Here is a 23041-nt window from a genome sequence, read left to right as displayed (position 1 = left end):
AGAACATTTGAAAGACTTACATAAAGCAGGAATTTTGAAGGACTGTCCTACCTTGTCTTGGCAAAGTTTGGCAGTCACTTTCTTTTGTGTCCTGCTTGTTCACTTTGGACAACATATTGTCAGTAGTTGAGGCAAGGGCAGTTTCTTGTCCAAATGGCTAACTTTTGCTACAAAGAAAGCAAACTCCATATGCAGTTTCTTCCATGCCCATCATCTCATCTGAAGCAGATTGTTGCTGCCAGGAGAAGATGTGTCTCATTGTCATGAAAAAGCTTATGTTATTAAAACATCTTCAATGCCATATTCTGTAGATCTCTGAAGTGTTTGAAGACCAAATATCTATCTAAAATATATCTGTTTGACCTTGAAAGCATACATAGCATGACTACAAGTTTGGTTATACTAGGTTGCTAACTACTAACCTGCATTTCTGTATTATACTAAATAGTTTATAATAATAGCTTTCAAGGCCTAGAAATTTACATTACATTGTTAAATGAGCTGCATAGGTATAATAAGTTAAACAAGAGTAGAAACACGTATATAGTTTTCTCTTCCAAAAATAACCTTAAATTTGTATTGATATACACAAAAGGAGCTTAAATGAGAGTAGAAACATATAAAGTATAAAAAATTAACCTCAAATTTGTATCAATAAACAAAAATCCTTACCAATGTAAAATATTTAAGACTAGTTGTAGGTGCTGTTTTAGTTTTAAAGTGTATTCAATAATCTACTCTTTTATTATGCCATTTCTTTTTCTTTCTTTCTTAATTCCATCCCCTCCCTCCCCTCCCTCCCCCCCTCTTCTGAGACAGGGTTTCTCTGTGAAACAGTCCTGGCTGTCCTGGAACATACTCTGTGTTTCCCCCCCACTTTTTCCCTTCAGAAAGAGGTCCTTGAATCTAATCTCCTTTGTTTAGTTTTTTTCCTGACCTTTGCCAGTAACAACTTTTAACCAACAGTTCTAAATGATTACAGATAGCCATAATCTATTGAGTAACCAAAAATCATTCACCCTACCTCTTGGGAACGTGGGCTTTGTCGTCTCTAGATTGCTTCCTGTTGTCTGGAGGTGCTGGCAAATTTGGGGGACCCTGATAAAATCAGAACAATGGTCAACTGGCTGGAATAGTCTGTGAGGCTGGACCATCTTAGCCAGCAGCCTTGAAGCAGTTCTGGGTGCAGATTTCTAAGCAAACTGCAACAGAGGCACTCTGAGGGGCTGGATCTCTTGGGCCACCTGTTTTTTATTGGTATCTGGTCCTCTTGCTCTGAAAACATAAATTTTTACAAGTAACATACATGTCTTCATTAATAAAAGTATAAACTATGAGTTGTACACAAGTGAGCGAAAGATGATTTTTTTTTTGTTTTATGTTTGAGCAGGTAAAATATACGTCACATGTCTTGTAGTTTCTCTGTGTTTATTTCTTTATGTGTGTATCCTGGATTTTCAGGGGATCTTTCCCAGTCAAACCTGATTCTTTTCAACATTGAACAAACCCGAAGCCCTTCTTTCTGTGGAAATAAATGCATAACACATCTTTTAACTTCCATGTGCAAGTCAATGCCCTTTTAAAATATAAAGGTTGGCTTAATCCAGCAAGCATCCAGAATCCAATGTTTCTCAGCAGCTATCGTTTATTCATCTGCAATCAAAAAATTCAAAGACAACACAATAAGATACAGCATCCAGGCTCCCCATGTACTTTCCATCTTCACACAACTTTTTTCCTTTATAGGACTTTACTCTTTCTTTAAAGACTTTATTATCTTTAAACTGTTTTTTAATGACTGTCTATACCCCTTAAGCCTATGTACATGTTAAAACATTGCAACCTGTTTTTTTTTTTATCTGAATCTATTTTATTGCATATCTGTAACCTTTTTTGTTTTCTTGGGCAAAACCAAAAACATTGTGCAGCTTAGCTATGGCATGCTGGTGGCTGGCTCCACCCCCTTGGTTTCCTGAGAGCCTAGCCTCATGGCAGTAGTACCAGCAGGAGGCACATTTACCACCACTGCTCTGGGAAGTTTCTGGGTCCATGCTGCTCTTAGGCATTTCTACCTAATGCCTGCTGCTCACTGCTCATAGATCCCATACAAATGCTCGGTAGCAGCCTTCTTTAAAGAGTTGTGCCTCTGTTTGCCACTGGCACCAAACGTACCTAAGAGAAGACAATCACCAGGAAGCTGTGTTTGACTCTGTGTCCCAAACCTTTGAAAAAAAATTATAAAAGATCAGCCAATAGCTTAGGCTTATTGCTAACTAGTTCCTACAGCCTAATGAACCCATTTATAGTAATTTGCATGCTGCCACATGACTCATGGCTTGTTGCCTCATCTTACATGTTACACCTCCTCCATGTCTCCTTGTGACTCTGCCCTTCTTTTCAGCATTTTCTCTTTCCTGAAAATCCTGCCTAGCTAATGACTATTCAGATTTTGTTTTTGTTTTTTTTAAATTTTATTTATTTATTATGAATACAACATCTTGCCTCCATGTATGTCTGCAGGCCAGAAGAGGGCACCAGGTTGAATTGTAGATGGTTGTGAGCCATCATGTGGTTGCTGGGAATTGAACTCAGGACCTCTGGAAGAGCAGACAGTGCTCTTAACCTCTGAGCCATCTCTCCAGCCCCGTTTTTTTGTTTTTGTTTTTGTTTTTGTTTTTGTTTTTTTTGAGACAGGGTTTCTCAAAGTCACAGAGATCTACCTGCTTCTGCCTCCCAGATGCTGGGACTAAAAGTGAACGCCACCACTTCCTGGGTCAGATTTTTTTCCATATATTTTTTATTTAACTTTTTATGCATGTCACTTTCAGTTCCCTCTCCCTCCCCTCCTCCCCCACCCCTCAATCCTCCCAACCCAATACCCCCTCTCCACCCCCCTCTGCTCCCCAGGGAGGGCAAGGGCCTCCATGAGGGATTTTCAGGGTCTGTCATATCATCCCAGGAAGGGCCCAGGTTCTTCCTCAAGTGTCCAGGCTATGTGGTATGGGTTCCCAGAGTCCTTCTGTATGCTAGGAATAAATTCTGGTCCACTGGGAGGGTGTCTGGATAAGTCTCATGCTGGCCCCTCAGTCATCAGTCTGGGGTCCATGTGTTCCCCCTTGTTTAGGTCAGCTACCTTTGTGGGTTTGCCAGCCAGATCTTGATTCCTTTGGTTATCACTCTTCTTTGCTACTGGGTTCCAGGAGTTCAATTTGGTTCACAGCTGTGGGTGTCTGCCTCTGCCTCCATCAACCACTGGATGAGAGTTCTAGGATGGCATATAAGGTGTGATGGGGAAGTCTTGCGTATATGTCAATAAAGCACTGTTGGCCAATAGGGAAGCAAGATAGGTGGGACTAGGAGTCCAGGAGGACTCTGGGTAGGAGAAACACAGGGAGTCACGATGTAGCTGCCATAGGGATAAGAAGTCCAGACCCATTCTCTGGTAAGAGAAATAGATTAACAATTATGGGGTAAATAAATACTTAAGTCAGAGCTAGCCAGTACAAAACAAGCCAGGCCAACAGCTTCATAATAATACAGCATCTTGTGTGTTATTTGGGGACTACAACGTGGCCTGAGCCCAGGCGACTGGTGGGAAAAAACCAAAGCGGCTGACAAGGAAAAGTCTTTACTCAACAAAGGTAGTCATCATTCTCATTATCATGGGAGGGCATTTAAGGTAGCCTCAATGCCACTTGGTGTCATTCTTGTACCTGGGTCAGAGTTTTATTAAACCAATCTACGTGACAAAATCTTCACAGTGTACAAAAAGGTTATTCCACAACATTTCCCCCTGTTTCTGTAAATAAAAAGGGAAGGTGTTAACTCTAACATAGCAAAACTATAAATAAAGAACAATTATCAGCTAAGAATTATGTTTACAGTGTCCAATCCATTTGCACTTATAATGAGTCCTTTTCTGTAATGCCAGCTCCCAAATAATGACATAGAGACTTACAATAAGTATGAGGGCTTGGCCTTTAGCTCGCGCTTGTCTCCACTAGGCCTTAAAACTTTTTTTTTTTTGGTTTTTCGAGACAGGGTTTCTCTGTATTGTCTTGGAAGCTGTCCTGGAACTCGCTTTGTAGACCAGGCTGGCCTCGAACTCACAGAGATCCACCTGCCTCTGCCTCCCGAGTGCTGGGATTAAAGGCGTGCGCCACCAACGCCCGGCTTAAAACTTAAATTAGCCAATTTATATTAATCTATGTTCTGCCACGTGTCATTACCTGTCTTCCATCTTGCACCTCCCATTTCCTCTCTTTGACTGCTGACTACACCATTGTTCTCCTCAGCAAGCTCTCTCCTGCCTAGCCATTGGCCATTTAGCTCTTTATTAAACCAATAGAAGCAACACATCTTCACAGTGTACAAAAAGATTGTTCCACAGCACAAAAGCCAAAGATTCGGTTAATATTTGACTTCTGGATCTGATACTATTCTATTTACAACTGAAGTTAGACTTTGCAAAAAAAAAATCAGTGGAGGCTTCTTTTGGGCCTGGTATAGTTTTAGTAAATGACTCAGACCTCTTTCTTGATTCTTCAATCTTGTCCCAAGCATTTAAAGCTGGTAAAACAACATAGTGCCAAGGTCTGGTCATCAAATTCAAGCTGCCTTTGTAACTCAGCATATTGATCTTTACCTAGGAATTTATATTGGGAAATATTAATACTTCAAGCCCTATTTCACTATTCTATAACCCCAGCTTCCTCTCTCCACCATATTCACCATTGTAACTGAGGAGCAGCTTCCAATATTGCTGTTGCTAAATCTTTCCAGTGTTCAGACATAATTTAGTTCTTAGTTGTCCATGAATTTAATCTCTGCTTCATATAGGTTGAATGTATACAATGTGAAATGACCACTTCTTTAAATGTCAAATCTAATAGGATTCCCTTAACAACTTCTTCTCTTCCTGTTCCTCCTCCTCCTCCTCCTCCTCCTCCTCCTCCTCCTCCTCCTCCTCCTCCTCCTCCTCCTCCTCCTCCTCCTCCTTCTTCTTGAGACATGGTTTCTCTGCGTAGCCTTGGCTGTCCTGGAACTCACTCTGTAGACCAGGTTGGCCATAAACTCACAGTTCCACCTGCCTGCCTCTGCCTCCTGAGTGCTAGGAATAAAGGTGTGCTCCACCACCACCTGGCTCCATTTAACTTCTTGATAACCTTGCAGGTGCCTATCATCTCCTGGTAGTTCTGGTATAGTAACCAGATAAACTAATATTGGTTTCCTTGGAACCTGGGCCCATCCCTCTTCAGTTTCATTATGCAATGGCATGGTAGGTTCTTGTCTGATGGGGGATTTCCTTCTGTATGTTTCTCTTATTGGTTGATGAATAAATCTGTTTTGTCCAATTAAGAGGCAAAATTTATTGAGGATGGGAATTCCGAACAAAGAGGCAGGGAGAAGGATGCCAGAGAGCAGACGCCAGAGAGTAGCTGCCAGGGAGGCAGGATTCTAGGGGGTCACCTGGGTAACCACAGCCACGTGGAGATACACAGATTAATAGAAATAAGAAGCCTAAGTCATTGGCCAAACATTCATAAATTTATATTAAATCTCTGAGTGATTATTTCCTTAAGCAGATGTGGGTACCCCGTGGGTGGAGAGAAACCAGTCACCAGTCCAATGGGACCAAGATGGACAAAGTCTCACATTACACTTGTCTAAATTCCTGTCTGTATCAGAGTGATTTTCTTATTTTCACTTATAAACCTTCCTAAGGCTTGTATGTTATCAATTCACTTTTCATAATTGGCACAAAAAACCCACTATGGTTTTTAAGGATAAAATATGAATTACCTGAGTGATAGTAATTATAATTGTTAGCTTTCAGGCACCTGCACTGGCCTGCCCTTGGGGACCTGGCAAGATACATCATCCCTGTACACATGCGCTGGTCAGTACTCAGGCAGTTATGTCGGCCTGCTCAGGGTCCTGACAATGTCTTCTGCTATGTGGCTACCTGGTCTTTGTGGGCACGAGCCACACCCCCTTTAAGCAACAAGCTCTGCCCACATTCCCTCTCTCCAAGAGGCAGGCTCCAAGAGGCAGGCAGGCAGGCCTCTGCACCTCTTCCAATTCTCTCCTTTCTCCCTTAATAAATAAGCCTCCTACCCTACCCGAGAGCTCTCTTCTATGGTGTTCCTTCTCACCATTTTTTTTTTTTTTGGTTTTTATGAGACAGGGTTTCTCTGTATTGTTTTGTAGGCTGTCGATCCAACCTGGCCTCGAACTCACAGAGATCTGCCTGCCTCTGCCTCCCGAGTGCTGGGATTAAAGGCCTGGCCCTTCTCACCATTTTTAAATTATAAAAACAACTGATATGTCAATCTCAGTTAGGTCACTTATCTTGTTTTCTGCTTCTATTTTTAGGCCATTTAAAGCAGCAGTAGTCCTAACTCCCTGTATTATGATAATTACCATCTTTAGCATGGGAAAGGTTTTTCCTTGTAATATTACTGAACTCTTGATAATGGAGACGAGTCACACAAGGATGCCAGGAGAAGGTAGTAGGATATTTATTCATATATAGAGAGGTAACTTATAGGAGAAGCTGAGAACTGGGGTTAGCGCTTTATGGTCTCTGAACCTCAACCAGAACCCAAGAGAGCCGGTCCCCTCTTGTCTCCTCGTTTATCCCTGGTTTCTCCCACTTACCTGTGACCATGCCCAAACGGGCGTGGTCAGTACTGCAGGTCCGTGAGACCTCTCCCTACAAACTCTCTCCTTGAAAGCTTTCAATTATTTGATTTTACTAACAATAAAGACTTGGGAGCCAGACGCCGGGGTGAAAGCTTGCTGGCTCAGAGAGGCAGAGAAAGCACCCAGCTGGCCTTTCTCCTCAATTGATGTCCCTGGAAAATTTCCCTCTCTCCTCTGCTGTTGTGGAATAATCTTTCTCTATACTGTGAAGATGTGTCACTCTGATTGGTTTAATAAAAAGCTGAACGACTAATAGCTAGGCAGGATTTCCAGGCACAGAGGACACTGGGAAGAAGAAGGGCAGAGATGCCAGGAGACACAGAGGAAGCAGTATGCGCAATACAGAGTAAAGTTCACCGGGCCATTTAAAAGAAAGGAGATTAGTTCCTTTCTAGCTGCCCGGCCTTCTTGGCGGCGGCGCTTGGTTTGGGGGCCCGCCCCGCACCGGAGGCAGGAAAAATGGTGGCCACAAAGAAGACGAAGAAGTCCCTGGAGTCCATCAACTCGTGGCTCCAGCTGGTGATGAAGAGCGGCAAGCACGTGCTGGGCTACAAGCAGACGCTCAAGATGATCCGGCAGGGCAAAGCCAAGCTGGCTATTCTCGCCAACAACTGCCCCGCCTTGAGGAAATCTGAAATAGAATACTATGCCATGTTGGCTAAAACCGGTGCCCATCAGTACAGTAGCAATAACATCGGACTGGGCACAGCGTGTGGGAAATACTACAGAGTATGCACACTAGCTATCATTGACCCAGGTGACCCTGATATTATTAGAAGTATGCCAGAACAGACTGGTGAGAAGTAGTAAACCAGAAAAGCCTGCCTTTAATAAAACCACCCAAGCTCTCTTAAAAAAAAAAAAGGAGATTAAAAGGTATGGGTTAATTTAACTTATAAGATCCAGTTGCAAACAAGCCTAAGTTATGGGCCAAGCCTTCATAATTAATAATAAGTCTCTGTGTCATTATTGGGGAGCCGATGAGCCCGAGGAAAGAGTCTTGACTACAAATTGTAAGATGAAGTCGGGTACCTGCGAACATTGTTGTGGCCCAGGATAGCTGAAGGAATGCAGGGTAGCGCTGGTTAAAGACTAGGAACAGGATTGATCACTGGATGTGGAGAAAAAGCAGCACCTCAGACCAGGTGCTCTTTCCTTCAGACACAGCATGGTGTCAATGAGCACCGTGGGTCAAGGGTAGGTTTGAGTAACTGGGAGACAAAAAAAAAGCAGAGAAGGATGTATAGTCTGGGGGAAAAACGGCTCCAGAACTAAGGAATAAGTGAGTTGGAGAACAAGTGTGGAATTGTTAAGGGGAAGACAGAATGGGTAGAAAGGAGCACATTGAAGTGAGACTCATGAGACTCAAAGCAGTACTGGAAAGACTGAAACCTCAATTTCGAGACCAGCCTAGGCTATGAAGAGAGATCTTGTATCAAAACACAGGGAGGAGCATCTCTTAGAGTTAAGATTTCACAAGGAAAGGAAGTTAGTGGTGGGGGCATGAAATGCACGGTTTCAAAGTGAAAATACAGTAATACAGTTTTTACTCTGATGACTGTGTACATTAAGGACTGAAATGGGCAAGGCTGGAGGTACCCTTCACAGCAACATTCTGTCTCATTTTTAAACTTTTTTTTTTTTTTCAGGACAGGGTATCTTGGTGAAGCTTTGGCTGTTCTGGAACTCACTCTGTAGTCCAGGCTGGCCTCGAGCTCATAGAGATCCGCCTGTCTCTGCCTCCCGAGTGCTGGGATTAAAGGCATGAGCCACCACTTTTTTTTTTCTCTATCTTCTTAAAAACCCAGTTAACTGAACCAATATATCTTGATTATATGCTCCTGGCAAGGATCACAACCCCTCAGCAGCATTTACCCACAGTCATCTTTACTGTGTGTGTTTAGAATCCGCTTTTGGGTTCACCAGAGGAAAATTTTGCTGATATTTCTGTGCCTTGCAGTTGTGGATGGAAACAGTGTAAACCCTTCTTGCCTTTCACCATGAAAATCTGGACATTTTTGGCATTCTTAGTCATATACTTTTTCTTGCCACTGTGTTTTTACACTCTAAGAATATATATGTATACTTGATTGTCCTTTCGTACAAACTTGTATTGAATTTCATCTTGTTATATGATATCTAAAACTTAACAGTATTCTGCTTGAAAACACATTTTTAAAACATGTTCCAAGAGTGAATGGCAAGATAAAGGGTGGTTCTCAAACACTGAAGGCATCCCCTTCTGTAGGCTACAAGATTTCAAGGTCCCAGCAAGTTTGTCTTGGAAAAGCTCAATTGTTATGCCCAATGGACAGAAGGTACCATTCCGTTTACACACGCCTAATTTGCAGCAACTCTAAGTAGATGCCGTGCCAACTAACTTAATTGGCTCCACTGGTGGACAGGGCTCGGGTTTCCGTACAGCGTCAAGGCGGCCATCTGCAGGAGTTCAGCGGGTGAAACAAATCAGAGCTCCTTTCCCACCAAACCCTGACAACTTCCTGCAGGAGCAGTAGCGCTCTGCAAGGCCGACTGCAAGCCGGGAGCGTTTTCCGTACAGCATCATGGCGCCCCCCGCAGGAGCCGGTCCGCGCTCTGCTCGCCAGGGGGAAGAAGCTGTCGTAAAGCAGTCGCCGCTTCCTCTTCTCCCGCCTCCCACCGGCTGTCGTAAAGGGTGAATGGAGAGAGAGCTGTGGGGGGGAAGGAGGGAGGACGGTGGGCGCGGAGTCAGAGTGGCGCAGCAAGTAGCTGCAGGCGGCGGCGTGGGCGGCCGGGGTTGGGGGTGAGGTAGGCGGACAGGGCCCAAAGGGTCCAGGAGACACCCCGACTGCAACCCGGCCTGCTGGTCCTGGGGCCGGAGTCCCCGCCCTGGGACATGGACCTCAACCGGATCATCCAGGCGCTGAAGGGCACCATAGACCCGAAGCTGAGGATTGCGGCCGAGACGGAGCTTAACCAGGTGAGCAGCGGGCCCTCCTGGTCTTCCTCCTCCTCTCTTTCCCTCTCTCCCTCCACCCACCCCAGCCTGAGACTCGGACCCCTGCGGAGCCGCTGGAGCACCTGTTGGCCGTCCGGTCCTTTCTTGGTGCACTTGCCCACCCCACTTGGACAGTACAAAAGAAGCCCGGGAGCCTTTGCCAATGTGCTTTGGGTGTGATTTCTTTTCCGTAGCGCGCTTACGCGGGGACGCGGTGGGAAAATTCACCAAAGCTGAGCTAGCTTTTCCTCCGGACCCGCCCTTTTCAGGTGTTGCTGTTGGAAATAAACCCTGCCTCTCCCCTGCTTCTGGTTGTGTGGATCGTAGCAGAGTTTTTGCCGGAGCGCTGGCCAGTGCTGTCAGAGAGGGTTCTAGGAAGAGCACGCGGTTTCCATGTACCATGTACCTTTTCAAACACCGGTCCACCAATACATATCTGAGGCATTTCTTCCCAATGCTCAAATGTGTGAGACTTTCCCCTTAACCTCTCTCCATTCTTCTAAGCAGTCTTGACGTTGTTCCAGTGTTACTCCCAATATTTTCTGTCCTTTTTTTTTTGGTCCCCATTCTTCTCTCCTTCCTCCTTTTTGTCTTTTTCTGAGGTGGGGGTCTCACTATGCAGTTGTGGTCAGCCTGGAAACTCAGCGTGTTAAAAAGGCTGGCCTGGAACTCAGAGATCCGCCTGCTGCTTCTGCCTCTCTGTCTCTAGACTTCTGGGATTAAAGTGTGTGCTACTACTACATCTGGCCCAGCATTTCAAGATTGTAATAATCGTAAGCTCTGCTTCTGCACATTTAAGAGGGACCATGAGCCCCTTGCTAGAAAGTACAAATTAGAATCTCCCTGCATGGCTTGGCAATTGTTTGAAGTTGCTACAAGTGTGAAGGGATGTTACTTAATTAGTGGATATTAAGGGGTTGCCAGGACCAGCCTCTGCTTCTCTGGGAACTATTGGGCATAGGGCTTCATCCCCTAATATCAAGAATCTGAAAAGCTGGGAGTGGGAGCAAGTTTGTATTTTAACTGGCTCCCCAAAGCGATTCTGTACCTCCTAAAGTATAAGGGTGCTTCTTGGCCAGTGTCTCACCTAGTTGACTTTTTAAAAGCAGGTAGGTTTTGAATCTTTGAAAGAGATAATATTAACTGAAAATCTGTGTGGAGTTTGAGGTACATGTGAATCCAGGATCCCCAAGAGATAACAAGGGGAATTGAGCCCTTGTTTATTGGGCTCTGCTGTAGAGTGTTCAACCAAGAATTCTTGAGGCCCTATTTGATTTCCAGCCCTGCTCAAGCCTGTAACTCTAACACACACAAAGTTATGTTGAATGAAAGGCCGAAAAAGGATGCTTTGATGTTTCAAAAAGAAAAGGACTGTCACCCTAGAGCAAGAGACACTTAGAGTCAGTGCCCGTCCCAGACTTTGTAGAGCACTGTCTGGAGTAACAGTCATTAGGATTTAATTACTAAGAATGCCATGAGGGCTGGACTTGAAAACCTGCTGGTGTATACAGGGAAGGCTTCCTATTTGACACTGCTCTCACCACGTTGCAAGATGTCCCTTTGATAGTGATAATAGGGAACAGAACTTTGATGCCGTGTTATTCTTTCTGCCCATAGCCAAACCAAACCATTCTTTCTTCTGATTTGTCATCACGTGGGTGCAGTTTGTATCTGGAAGCAGGAAAGGCTTGAAGCCTTCAGAACCAGGCGAGGTTCAATCTCATGCTTTCTTCATAGTGTTTTAATCCAAATTCTGTCTTTACTCTTCCCTGCTCCCTCTCTATTCATCTCACCAGAGACCATTTTCTTTGTTACTTATGGTTTAACGTGTGAGGCCCTAGGCTCAAGCCTAGCGCCACAAAAATCCATCCAAAACAACAAGGTAGCATTGCTGCGTCATTCATTTAGCAGGTATATCTTGTTCAGTGTTTTGGACTGTATTGCACGTTCAATAAGTTTTTGTACTTGAAGTAGGAAAACTTAGATACGATGCTATTCTATCATTAATAAGGTGCGATTTTGGTATTGGGGTTTGCATGCTTGTCCCTTAGTCTGGCTGCATGAATGGGTAAGCATCTGCTGTAAGAGATTAGAGCTTAGCTCTTTTACAGTTTCCCTCCTGGAAGGGTCTCATGTAGCCCAGGCTGTCTCACCTGGAGAATCCTCCTGTCTCCACCTCCTGAGAGCTGCACACCTGTGCGTGGTTGGTGTGGTGCTGACTCTGGGGCTCAGGGCTCTGTGCTGCTAGGCAAGCACTCTGCTAACCGAGACACACACACACACACACACACACACACACACCCCACACCCCATCCATTTTTTTTCTTGTGTATTTACTCCTGTTCTTCCCCCTCCTCTCCCCTCCCCCATCTCTTTGAGATGGTGTCTTGCCATGGAGCCTATTCCTCCTGTCTCGGCCTCCTTGTGTGCTGGGGTTATAGGTGTGTACTGCCATGCCTGGCTTTTTATTTCTCTTGGGGGTACAGGGGATTGAACCCAGGGTTTTGCTCATGCTAGGTCAACCAACAGTTTACCGTTGAACTCTTATTCTCAGCCTTAAAACATTTACTTTCATTACCAAGTTCTGGAATCCCTGCTTTATTATTTTTTTTAAATAATCGTTTTGTGGTGGTGCTTATTGGGCCCAGTATGTGAATCATGCACCAAGCTACATCCCTAGCTGTCCATCATCTTCTTTGCCCTTTAAGGGGGTTTGCTGTTACGAATGATGAGTTGGCTGCTGGTTTGTGTTCTAGGCATTGGTGTGACCACATGCTGGTTGGGGGAGACAGGTTATGAGTTCTGCAGAGAGCCTACAAGTGTGTTGGAATAAATAGATGGGGGTGGGTGGGTGGGTGGGAGATCTAGTTGTTGAAACAAGAAAGGCAGGTGAAGCACAGCACAGGAGACAGCAAGCACAGGAGCAAAGGGAACAGCAAGTCGAGGAAAGCTTCATCCAGCCCACCAGCCGGGTCTCAAGACTTGGCATTGTATGAGTTTTCATAAGACATAGAATTTAAGTAAGAAACACAACAGTTTATTTTCAGAAATCTTCACAGACACAAAACAAATATACCCACAAAGTCATTGAGAAATTAGTCATCTTTTTGTTAGACACTTGAAGCCCAAAGAGGAACAATGATGGGGTATTATTGTAAGGGAAGTGGCCTGGGAATGCATCTGCATTTGCCCTTAAATGTTTTAGCTTGCCAAGTTGGCATAGGCCAAATCACCAAAGAAGTCAAAGTTTCAACAGTTCCTTAAAATGGCCAACAGTTGCAAAACAGGAGTTCCGAAATGGGTCGAATGGCAACAGTTTTAATAAGTAGCATTCGAACTAAGTGCATAGGTTATTTTGTGTCTATATAAGAGTTATAAAGAACTGAAGTCAGTTTTTATGACTATAATAAACTATAGTATAGATGTTTATTTTTGATTACAAGAGCTTTCACTATTTAAAAAGCTGTAAACCTAAATTATTTTTATAGTATATATGTTTGAAGTTGTAGAAGACTGTGTTAAATCAATAGTAATATTTCCCACATAAAAACTGCTATTAAGCCAGACATGGTGGCGCATGCTCTTAATCCCAGCACTCAGGAGGCAGAGGCAGGCTGATTCTGTGAGTTTGAGACCAGCCTGGTCTACAGAGCAAGTTCCAGGACAGCCAGTGCTACATAGAGAAACCCTGTCTTGAAAAAACTAAAAAACAAAACAAAACAAAAACCCAAACAAACTGCTGTTAAAAACACATTTTTTTAAAGACTTTTTTTTTGAAACCAGATCTCACTGTGCAACTCTGGCTGGTCTGGAACTTGCTATGTAAATTGGATTGGATTTAAAGTCAAAGAGATCCACCCACCTCTGCCTCCAAGTGCTGGGATTAAAGGCATGTGCTGCCATACACAGCAAAAAGATTTATTAATTACATGTATGTAACTAAGAATAATATGCATAAATATTGTGTGTGGGTATGTACACTTGAATGCAGGCTGCAGAGGCCAGAGTCATTAGATCTCCTGGAGCTTGAGTCACAGGCAGTCATGAACCACCTAATGAGGGTGCTGGGACCTGAACTCAGGGGCTCTGCAAAGACAGCAAGCACTGTTAATGGCTGAGCCATCTCTCCAGTTCCCACATATGTTTGAGACAGAGTCTCATGTAGCCCAGGCTAACAAATGTGCGTTTCTTTCTTTTTTTGGGGGGAGGGGTTGAGGCAGGGTTTCTCTGTGGCTTTGGAACCTATCCTGCAACTCACTCTGTAGACCAGGCTGGTCTCATACTCACAGAGATCCACCTGCCTCTGCCTCCTGAGTGCTGGGATTGAAGGTGTGCACCACCAACGCCGGGCCTTTTATTTCATTTTAATTAATTAATTAATTTAAAAAAGTCGGTAAGTATATGGGTATATGCAGGCGTCTGGAGTCACTAGAACCCATGTAACTGGAATTATAGGTACCTGTGAGCAGCTTGACATAGGTGCTGGGAACTGAACTTGCATCCTCTGAAAGAGCTGCAGATGCTCTCTCTTCAAAGCCCCTGCCGCCCCCCAGACAGGGTTTCTCTGTGTAGCTTTCGAGCCTATCCTTGTAGGCCAGGCTGGTCTCAAACTCACAGAGATCCGCCTGCCTCTGCCTCCTGAATGTTGGAATTAAAGGCGTGCTCCACCAACACCTGGCTAATCCCCTGCTTTTTTTTTTTTTTTTTTTTTTTTTTTTTTTTTTGTTTTTCGAGACAGGGTTTCTCTGTATTGTTTTGGAGACTGTCCTGGAACTCGCTTTGTAGACCAGGCTGGCCTCGAACTCACAGAGATCCGCCTGCCTCTGCCTCCCGAGTGCTGGGATTAAAGGCGTGCGCCACCAATGCCCGGCTAATCCCCTGCTTTTAAACATTTTTATTTATGTGTATACCGTGTGTGTGTGTGTGTGTGTGTGTGTGTGTGTGTGTGTGTGTGTCTGAGGAGGCCAGGAGAGGGTCTTGGATACCCTGATGTTGGAATTAGGGGTGTTTGTGAGCCACCTGATATGGTTATTGGTGACTGAGCTTGGGTCCTCTGAAAGAGCACCAGGTGCTCTTAACTACTATGCCATCCCTCCTGTATCTCACACCTGCTTTTAAAAAACTGATTTAAGATTTTAGTGGTTTCAATTTATGGATGAAAAGGAATTCACTTATTTATTTATTTATTTATTTATTTATTTTGAGATAGAGTGGCCCTCCCTGGCCTGGAACTTGTTTCTAGACCAGGGTGACCTAGAACTCACAGAGATCCACCTGCCTCTGCCTCATGAGTGCTGGGATTAAAGTGTAAACCACCACACCCAGTTGGAGAAGTCCTTTTAAAAAGTTACGTGGAGCCTGGAGAGGTAGATTAGCAATTAAGAGCTGTTGCAGGGTATTGGATCACACTGTGAAACACTGAGATTTCGCTAATTATCGGGGAAACCTGTTTCCAGCTGTGGTGTGGCTCAACCCTAGCTCACACTTTAATCCAAGAGCTTTCTGGTTGAGTAAAATCAGCCATTGATCAGGAGAAGCAAGCAACCAGTTGACAGAAAGTGAACATAGAATTATTAAGAAAAAAAAAGCCGGGCGGTGGGGGCGCAAGCCTTTAATCCCAGCACTCGGGAGGCAGAGGCAGGCGGATCTCTGTGAGTTCGAGGCCAGGTTGGACCGACAGCCTACAAAACAATACAGAGAAACCCTGTCTCGTAAAACCAAAAAAACAAAACAAAACAAAACAAAAAACAGAGTAAGAGGGAGCCAGGAGGATGGATAGAGGGACGCACAGGAAATAGAAGGGAGGGACTTTCAGTTTAAAGAGTTTGAGATGTCGTAGAAGAAGGGAGAGGTTCCTGGGACGTGGACCGAGGAGGAAGGTCAGCTGGGTGCTTTCTCTGAGCTAGCAGGCTTTCACCTCAGCATCTGGCTCCTGAGTCTTCACTGGTAAAATTGAATGATTGAGATTTTGTTAAAAACAGCAGAGAGCATCGGATGCTCTTCCAGAGGGACCTGAGTTCAGTTCCCAATACCCACATGTGGTGGCCCACAACCATCTGTAACTCCAGTTCCAGGGAATCTGACTCCTCTTCTGACTTCTGTGGAGGCCAGACACATATGTATGTGGTGCACAGGCATACATGCAATCAAAGCACTGACACATAAAAATAGATTAAAAATAGTGAGTGGGTTGGCAAGATGACTTAGTGTGTAAAGGTACTTGGCCTTCCTAGCCTGATGACCAGTGCTTCATCCCTAGAACACACAAATAACGATGGAAGGAGAGGATAGACTCCACAAGTTCAAACACACACACACACACACACACACACACACACACACACACACACACACACACAGATTTTTTTTTTAGGAAAAATTGCGTGGCTTGCTAACTTAGCTGTATCTCAAAAGGGCGACATTGCCCATATAGGCTTTAGACTAAGTCAAGCTGAATGGACCCTATGCAGTGTTCAAGGTCCGGTTTCTCTCCTTGAGAATTTTTTTGGGACTTCTGGTAGTACCAGTGGGCAGGTCAAGCAGAGTTCCAGGGATGTGCAGGGCTGTGGGATGGTTCAGTACTAGACATCTGTGTAAATGTAGTCAGAAGGAATGGGTTTCTATGTTGCTTGTGCCCATGGCCAGTCTCAGGAGCCGATCAGAGTAAACAGCCTATGGATGAAACGGTCCAGGCAGCCGGCTGAACAGGAAAGTGTGTTAGCATGGCCTCTCGAGGCATCACGATGTTGAGAACAACGTGCCTGGCAACGCCCATCTTCTGTGCTGTCCCTGCTGCCTCTCTTAGGACCAGCCTCTCTCTAGCACATGGAATTTTTAAAGACATTTTCTATCCCCCCTTCCCCCATTTGAGGTTCTGTTTGCTGAAGATGACATTTTGTTTTGTTTTCTGTTTGTCAAAAAAAAATATATATATATATCAAGTAAATTAAAGCCCAGATAATCTGGGAGGAAACATTTGTGGTGAGTAGGTAATGTTAGTGGCTTTTCTTCTAGTGACAAAATACCCGATAAAAGCAATTTAAGAGAGGAAGGGTTTATTGAGGTTGTAGTCCACCGTGGTGGGGAAGGCGTGGCGTTAAGAACTTGAAACAGTTGGTCACGTTGCAGTCCACAGTAAGGAAGCGGAGAGAGCTAAATGCTGGTGTCAGCTGGCTTGCCTCTTTTTCTTCAGTTCGTGACCCTGGCCCATGGGTGGATTCAGCCCATGTGTAAGGAGTGTCTTCCCGTCTCAATGAACTCCACTACAGATTTCCTTCAGATATGTCCAGAGGCTTGTCTCAGAGGTGAATGTAGATCCTGTCACTGTGACAATCAATATTGACTACCACAGAGGTCAAATAAAAGGCTGAGATTGTAAATCCATTAGTAGCTCTTAGAGTTGATTAATAAAAAATGAAATATCCCCTCTCAAAGGATAAAGGGTAGAAGAAATGTGTAGAAGAAATGAACGGTCAACAAAAAGGACCTTGAGTAACAGAGGAAGTACCATTTACGATAGTAATAAGATTTTGAAGTTTCAAAGGTCCTTGTGGTAGGTGAATGGACACTCCTGTGCAGGGTTAGAGAGCATTTTGGGAATACATGCCAAACATCATAAAAGTACTCATATTTTTATTCATTAATTATAAGAAATTTTTCCACTTGAAAGTATTTTCATAATCTTCATTTTACCTCAGAATTTAATTGTTTATGGTTTTTCTCTCATTTGGACAGTAATGTATTCTGTAATGGTGCTGGTAGATTCAGAATGCCCTGTTTTTACAAAGTATTTCTTTGTAATTTCAGTCCTACAAGATTATTAATTTTGCCCCCAGCTTGCTTCGGATCATAGTCTCCGACCATGTGGAGTTCCCAGTGCGTCAGGCAGGTAAGTTGCCTTTTCAAGTTAATGAGAGTTCTGCTTTAGATCTAAATAGTTATAATGTACTGTCCCAGACCTGTTCAATGAAAAATTTAATTAATAATAAAAAACTAAAAAAAAAAAAGACTTGTACAAGATCACCACAATTAAAATTCCAGCATAGATCCAGGAATGACCTCTAAAGCCCCACACCTATGGGCAAAGTTTCTGGCAGTTGATGGTTGCTGGAGGAGAGAGTCACTCTCCTTTGGGGATATGTGTTTGCTTCAGTGGATGGCCACACACCCATGCTCATAGGGCATCACTAATTTGACTCAGGGCTACTAATAATAGCAGCATAAAATAAAGAGGCTGTGTCAATGGGAGGGAGACATCATATCAGTCACTAGGGGAGTTGAAAGGAGATGTACTGGTGGATGGGTATGACCAGTATTCATTATCCATAGTTGGATTTTTTCGTCAGGGACCATCAGCTCCCCTATAATGATGTGGAGACTTATTACTAATTATGAAAGCTCGACCGATAGCTTAGGCTTGTTTCTATGACGTAAATTAATCCGTATCTTTTCATCTATGTTGTTTTACGTGGCTTGGTTACCTTTACTCTTTACTGCCTGCCCATCCTGCTTCCTCTCTGTCTGGCTGTGACTCCACCCTTCTTCCCAGCATCCTCTGTGCCTGGAAATCCGTCATTCACCTTTTTATTAGACCAGTCAAAGTGACACATCTCCATAGTGTACAAAAAGGTTATTCCACAACACTTCCCTCTTTTTGTCTAAATAAAAAGCAAAGGTTTTATCTCTAACACATTAAAACTATATACAATAAGAACAATTAATCAGGTAAGAATCACATTTGTAATATCCAGTGTAATATTTGTATTTGGCAAATTCAGAGAGAGTACTGTGTTAATTATCTAAATATGTGGAACATTCAGGTAATGCAAATATAATTAAGAAATAAATAAAAAATCTCTTGAAAAATTAGAAAGAAATACTTCTAAGACATAAAAATACTTTCTTTCTGGGCAGTGGTGGTACTGCCTTTAATCCCAGTACTTGGGAGGCAGTGGCAGGCAGATCTCTGTGAGTTTGAGGCTATCCTGGTCTATGGGGTGAGTTTCAGGACAGCCAGGGCTACACAGAGAAATCCTGTGTCAGACACACACACACACACACACACACACACACACAAATTTTTTCCCCTTTTCTCTTGGAAAGTTAGCAATAGATACTGAGTTCTCACATTTACCGTAGGGGTTTTTTTTTGTATGTTTGTTTGTTTTGTTATTTTAATCTCTTTGCTGCCATTCATCAGTCCCTTGCCTCTCTAATGCTGTTGTTTTACATTTTAATTTCCCAATATTGGTAATTTATCTGTCTAATTTCTTATGATCCCAGAAGCATTACCTTAGGTCACTTATATTAAGACAGCAGATTTATGTATCTGAATTCTAGCAACAATAGTGTCAAGTCACATGGAGACATCTTATTAATTATGAAAGTGTGGCTGATAGGTCAGGCTTGTTTCTAACTAGTTCTTTTTTAAAAAAATATTCTTTTTTTAAACATTTATTTATTTATTATTTATACAGCTTATGTCTGCATACCTGCAGGCCAGAAGAGGGCACCAGATCTCATTACAGATGGTCATGAGCCGAGCCACCATGTGGTTGCTGGGAATTGAACTGAGGACCTCTGGAAGAGCAGGCAGTGCTCTTATCCTCTGAGCATCTCTCCAGCCCCCTCTAACCAGTTCTTATAACTTAAACTAATCCATATCTTTTTTTTTTTTCTTTTTTCTTTTTTTTTTTTTGGTTTTTCGAGACAGGGTTTCTCTGTGGCTTTGGAGGCTGTCCTGGAACTAGCTCTGTAGACCAGGCTGGTCTCGAACTCACAGAGATCCGCCTGCCTCTGCCTCCCGAGTGCTGGGATTAAAGGCGTGCGCCACCATAATCCATATCTTTTAATCTACGTTCTTTTATGTCATTTGGTTACCTTTAATGCCATGCTGCCTGCTCTGTGTCCCTGGCGTCTCTTCACAACTCCGCCCTTCTTCTTCCCAGCATCCTCTATGCCTGGAAATCCCACCTTAGCTATTGGCCACTCAGCTTTTTATTGAACCAATACGGGTGACACATTTTCACAGTGCACAGTAAGATTGTTCCACAACAATCTCCCGATGTCGCTGTGTTTGTGCTCAGTCTGAAGACATGGTATATGGTTTCCAGGTCATTTGTGTGTCATTTAAGGATGTCCTCCAGCTTGGTGCAACGCTCCGGCTTTGACTCCCATGTGACACTCTTGAGCCCTTCCCATGTTGGCCCTTTTCACTGTAAGGTTTTCCATCTCTGTTGGGCGTTGTATCCCACATGGAAGGCTGTTCGGCCCTTGTGCTCCATGAGATTGAGTTGAAGTGGTCTTCCTGGTTCCAGCTCATCTGTTCTTCTCTTAAACTCAGCTGCCATCTACCTGAAGAACATGGTGACACAGTACTGGCCAGACAGGGAGCCTCCACCAGGAGAAGCCATATTTCCATTTAATATCCATGAGAACGACCGGCAGCAAATACGTGACAGCATTGTGGAGGGGATAATCCGGTCTCCGGATCTGGTGAGGTAGGCCGTGCCTTGTCTGTGTGGTTTGAGGAGGCAGCTGGCCTTGACTGGGGCTGACTGTTGGGTGTAATCTTCATTTGTGTGTGTGTGTGTGTGTGTGTGTGTGTGTGTGTGTGTGTGTGTAGTTTTTACTTTTTTTGAGACAGGTCTCTTGTATCCCAAACTGGTTTCAAGTGTGCTATGTGACCCAGTGATGGCCTTGAACTTCTAGTCCTCCTGTCTTCTTCTTAAGTGCTGGGATTACAGGAACATACCACTATAATGGCTATATGTAGAGCTGGAGCTTAAACCCAGGACCTCATGCATTGTGGGCAACTTTTTGCCAGTTGAGCTATGTCTCCAACCCAGGAAATAAGTTTCTAGCTCCATGGATTGGACAGCATGGCTGTGGAGTCGAGCATTTTCCAGTCTTAAAATAGAAACAGATTTACTTCAACATATGATCTAAGTAATGAAGTTTTCTTTGCAAACGGAGGGGAAGAGCAACAGGTGAAACAGTGTTGGTGGGTGAGATTGTTAATCAGATATTAAGTGCAATTATGATGAAATCAGGAAAAGAAAGGAAGTTTGAGGGAGATGGTAACAGGAAGAACAAGTGTTGAATTGTTGTGTAGTTATTTCTCCTAGCTGGGAGAACACAGCTCCTAGCTCACTGCAGAACAGCATCCTTATTCTCACTGGTTGCCCACATGTCAGTCGTGTTCCCAGCGCATGCTCGTCTGTGAAGATGCGGGTCCCCGAGCTCCTCATCTCCCAATGGTTCTAAACAACACGGGAGTAGCTTCTCCTGTCAGTCTTGCTCTTGGCTTGGACTGAGAAATCTTAAAAGATGAAATTTTAGCTATGCTTTATGCCAGTGCTGTTTCAAGGAACAGCTGCTGGCAGTAGACAGGGAATCCCTGTTTATTCTGAGACAGCCCTTGTGGCTTTGCTCTCCCTGTGTCCTAAAGCTGCCTGAAGATGCTTCTTAATGTCTGATTTTGTCCAGAAGTATTGCAGAGAAACTTGATTTGGTGCCATAAGGAAGATTCAATATGCTGCTTAAATTTTTCCAGGTTTTGTGGATCTAAGTTATTGTCTGTTCCACTGAACACGATTTTATTGTTTGTTTTTTTACAATTTGGAATCCTGGGACTGAGGATGTAGCTCAGTTGGTACAGCGCTTTCCTAGCGCGAGAGCTGGCGTTCATTCCCGGCCCTGCATGCAATGGTGTTGTGTAGTGGTACATGTGTGGATCCCAGGACTTGGGACATAGGAGCAGGAGGGTCAGAAGTTTAAGATCATTTTCAGCTACATATTGCGTTGGAGATCAATCTGGGATGCATAAAACCTTCTCATAAGTAAACAACCCACCAAAAACTACAGTTTGGATCCTAATTTTGTCAGGTTAATTTTCTAATCAAATAACCTATCTATCTATCTATCTACCTACATACCTATCATCTATGTATTTGCATATCTCTATTATTTATCTATGAGTGTGTATACATAATCTATGTCTATCTTGTTATCCCTTTTCTCTATGTGTCTGTCTTTGTGTGTATGCTGTAGATCAAACCCAGGACCCTGTACATGCTGCTCCTTCTGGATATAAAGACTCAAATATAAAATAAGTAACACTTTTTATTGAGTTGAGGCAGATTTGTGGTATACTTGGAAATTTTTTACAGTCTTTTTGAATTTATTTATTATTTTTAAAAAGTCATTTATACTTTATGTATGAGTGTGCTGCATATATACCTGCATGCCAGAAGAGGGCATCAGATCCTATTATAGATGGTTGTGAGCTACCATGTGGTTGCTGGGAATTGAACTCAACGACCTCTTGAAGAATAGTAGCTAATGCTCATAACCACTGAGCCATCTCTCCAGCCCTTGAATTTATTTTTAAGTTCATTTAAAAAATACCTTTAGGCTGGGTGGTGGTGGCTCATACCTTTAATCCCAGGAGGCAGACACAGGTGAATCTCTGTGAGTTCTAGGCCAACTTGTTCTATGGAGCTAGTTCCAGGACAGCTTGGGCTGTTACACAGAGAAACCTTGTCTTGAACGCTGTCTCCCCCCCCCCCCCATACCTTTAGGATAAGATGAAGGTTTTATATATTTGAGGAGTTCTCCCATTCTGTTTATTTTCAGTAGATTGAGTCACTGAGAAGGTTTTTTTTTTTTTTTTTTTTTTTTTGGTTTTTCGAGACAGGGTTTCTCTGTGGCTTTGGAGGCTGTCTTGGAACTAGCTCTTGTAGACCAGGCTGGCCTCGAACTCACAGAGATCCGCCTGCCTCTGCCTCCCAAGTGCTGGGATTAAAGGCGTGCACCACCAACGCCTGGTGAGAAGGTTTTTAATATGATCAATTTTCTTCACACCCCTCACGTATACAGCCTTTTGCCGCAGAGGTTAACAGTATATACAATGGTGTCCCGTATGATTACATCCTCTTAGACGCAACTACATGGATATCTTAGGTTATAAAGGTTAGGGTTAGGTTAGGGTCTGGTGTTCCCATATTTCTCAATGTTATCCATGTTCGGTGGTGCCTGGCTATAGGTATAAAGGGAGGTAGAGAACTTTATAAGCCTATCCATAGTTCTTTTGTGGATAATACTCTTAACTGCTTGCATTTGGGCATTTTCTTCCCACCTTACAGAGTCCAGCTAACAATGTGTCTCCGAGTCATCATCAAACATGACTTTCCTGGTCACTGGCCTGCCGTGGTCGACAAGATAGACTACTACTTGCAGTCACCAAACAGTGGGAGCTGGCTTGGCAGTTTGCTATGTTTGTATCAGCTGGTGAAGACCTATGAGTAAGTTCATTTATACTGGCCAGAGAGAGCCAGCGTCCTGTGGCATCAGGCCCAT

At 43.6% G+C, this 23041-nt stretch overlaps 2 protein-coding genes across 3 annotated transcripts in view; both read left to right on the top strand.

Moving 5' to 3' along the window:
* Positions 1-7105: 7105 nt before the first annotated feature.
* Positions 7106-7569, top strand: LOC101840270 (60S ribosomal protein L30-like). Its single transcript, XM_005072948.4, has one exon. The coding sequence runs from the start codon at positions 7165-7167 to the stop codon at positions 7510-7512; it is 348 nt and encodes a 115-aa protein (XP_005073005.2). The 5' UTR covers positions 7106-7164; the 3' UTR covers positions 7513-7569.
* A 1839-nt stretch (positions 7570-9408) lies between these two features.
* Ipo8 (importin 8) overlaps positions 9409-23041 on the top strand; it is a 57838-nt gene continuing 44205 nt past the window's right edge. The window contains exons 1-4 of one of the 2 annotated variants that reach the window (XM_013115508.3): positions 9409-9664; positions 17489-17570; positions 20025-20181; positions 22828-22986. In XM_013115508.3, coding sequence (XP_012970962.1) covers positions 9581-9664; positions 17489-17570; positions 20025-20181; positions 22828-22986 — 482 coding nt within the window. In that variant the 5' untranslated portion in view covers positions 9409-9580. The remainder of the gene's footprint in view (positions 9665-17488; positions 17571-20024; positions 20182-22827; positions 22987-23041) is intronic. The other variant, XM_005072947.4, reaches the window with a different exon arrangement.

This window comes from Mesocricetus auratus, unplaced genomic scaffold, assembly GCF_017639785.1.
Source record: "Mesocricetus auratus isolate SY011 unplaced genomic scaffold, BCM_Maur_2.0 Super-Scaffold_100001, whole genome shotgun sequence".
In the NCBI taxonomy this organism is placed as follows: Eukaryota; Metazoa; Chordata; class Mammalia; order Rodentia; family Cricetidae; genus Mesocricetus; species Mesocricetus auratus.
Note: the sequence above shows the minus strand (reverse complement) of the source record. Positions and strands in the feature narration are given on the sequence as shown.

What these genes read in the sequence shown, in the direction of transcription:
- LOC101840270 (XM_005072948.4), top strand. Translation starts at nt 7,165, where the DNA reads ATGGTGGCCACAAAGAAGACGAAGAAGTCCCTGGAGTCCATCAACTCG.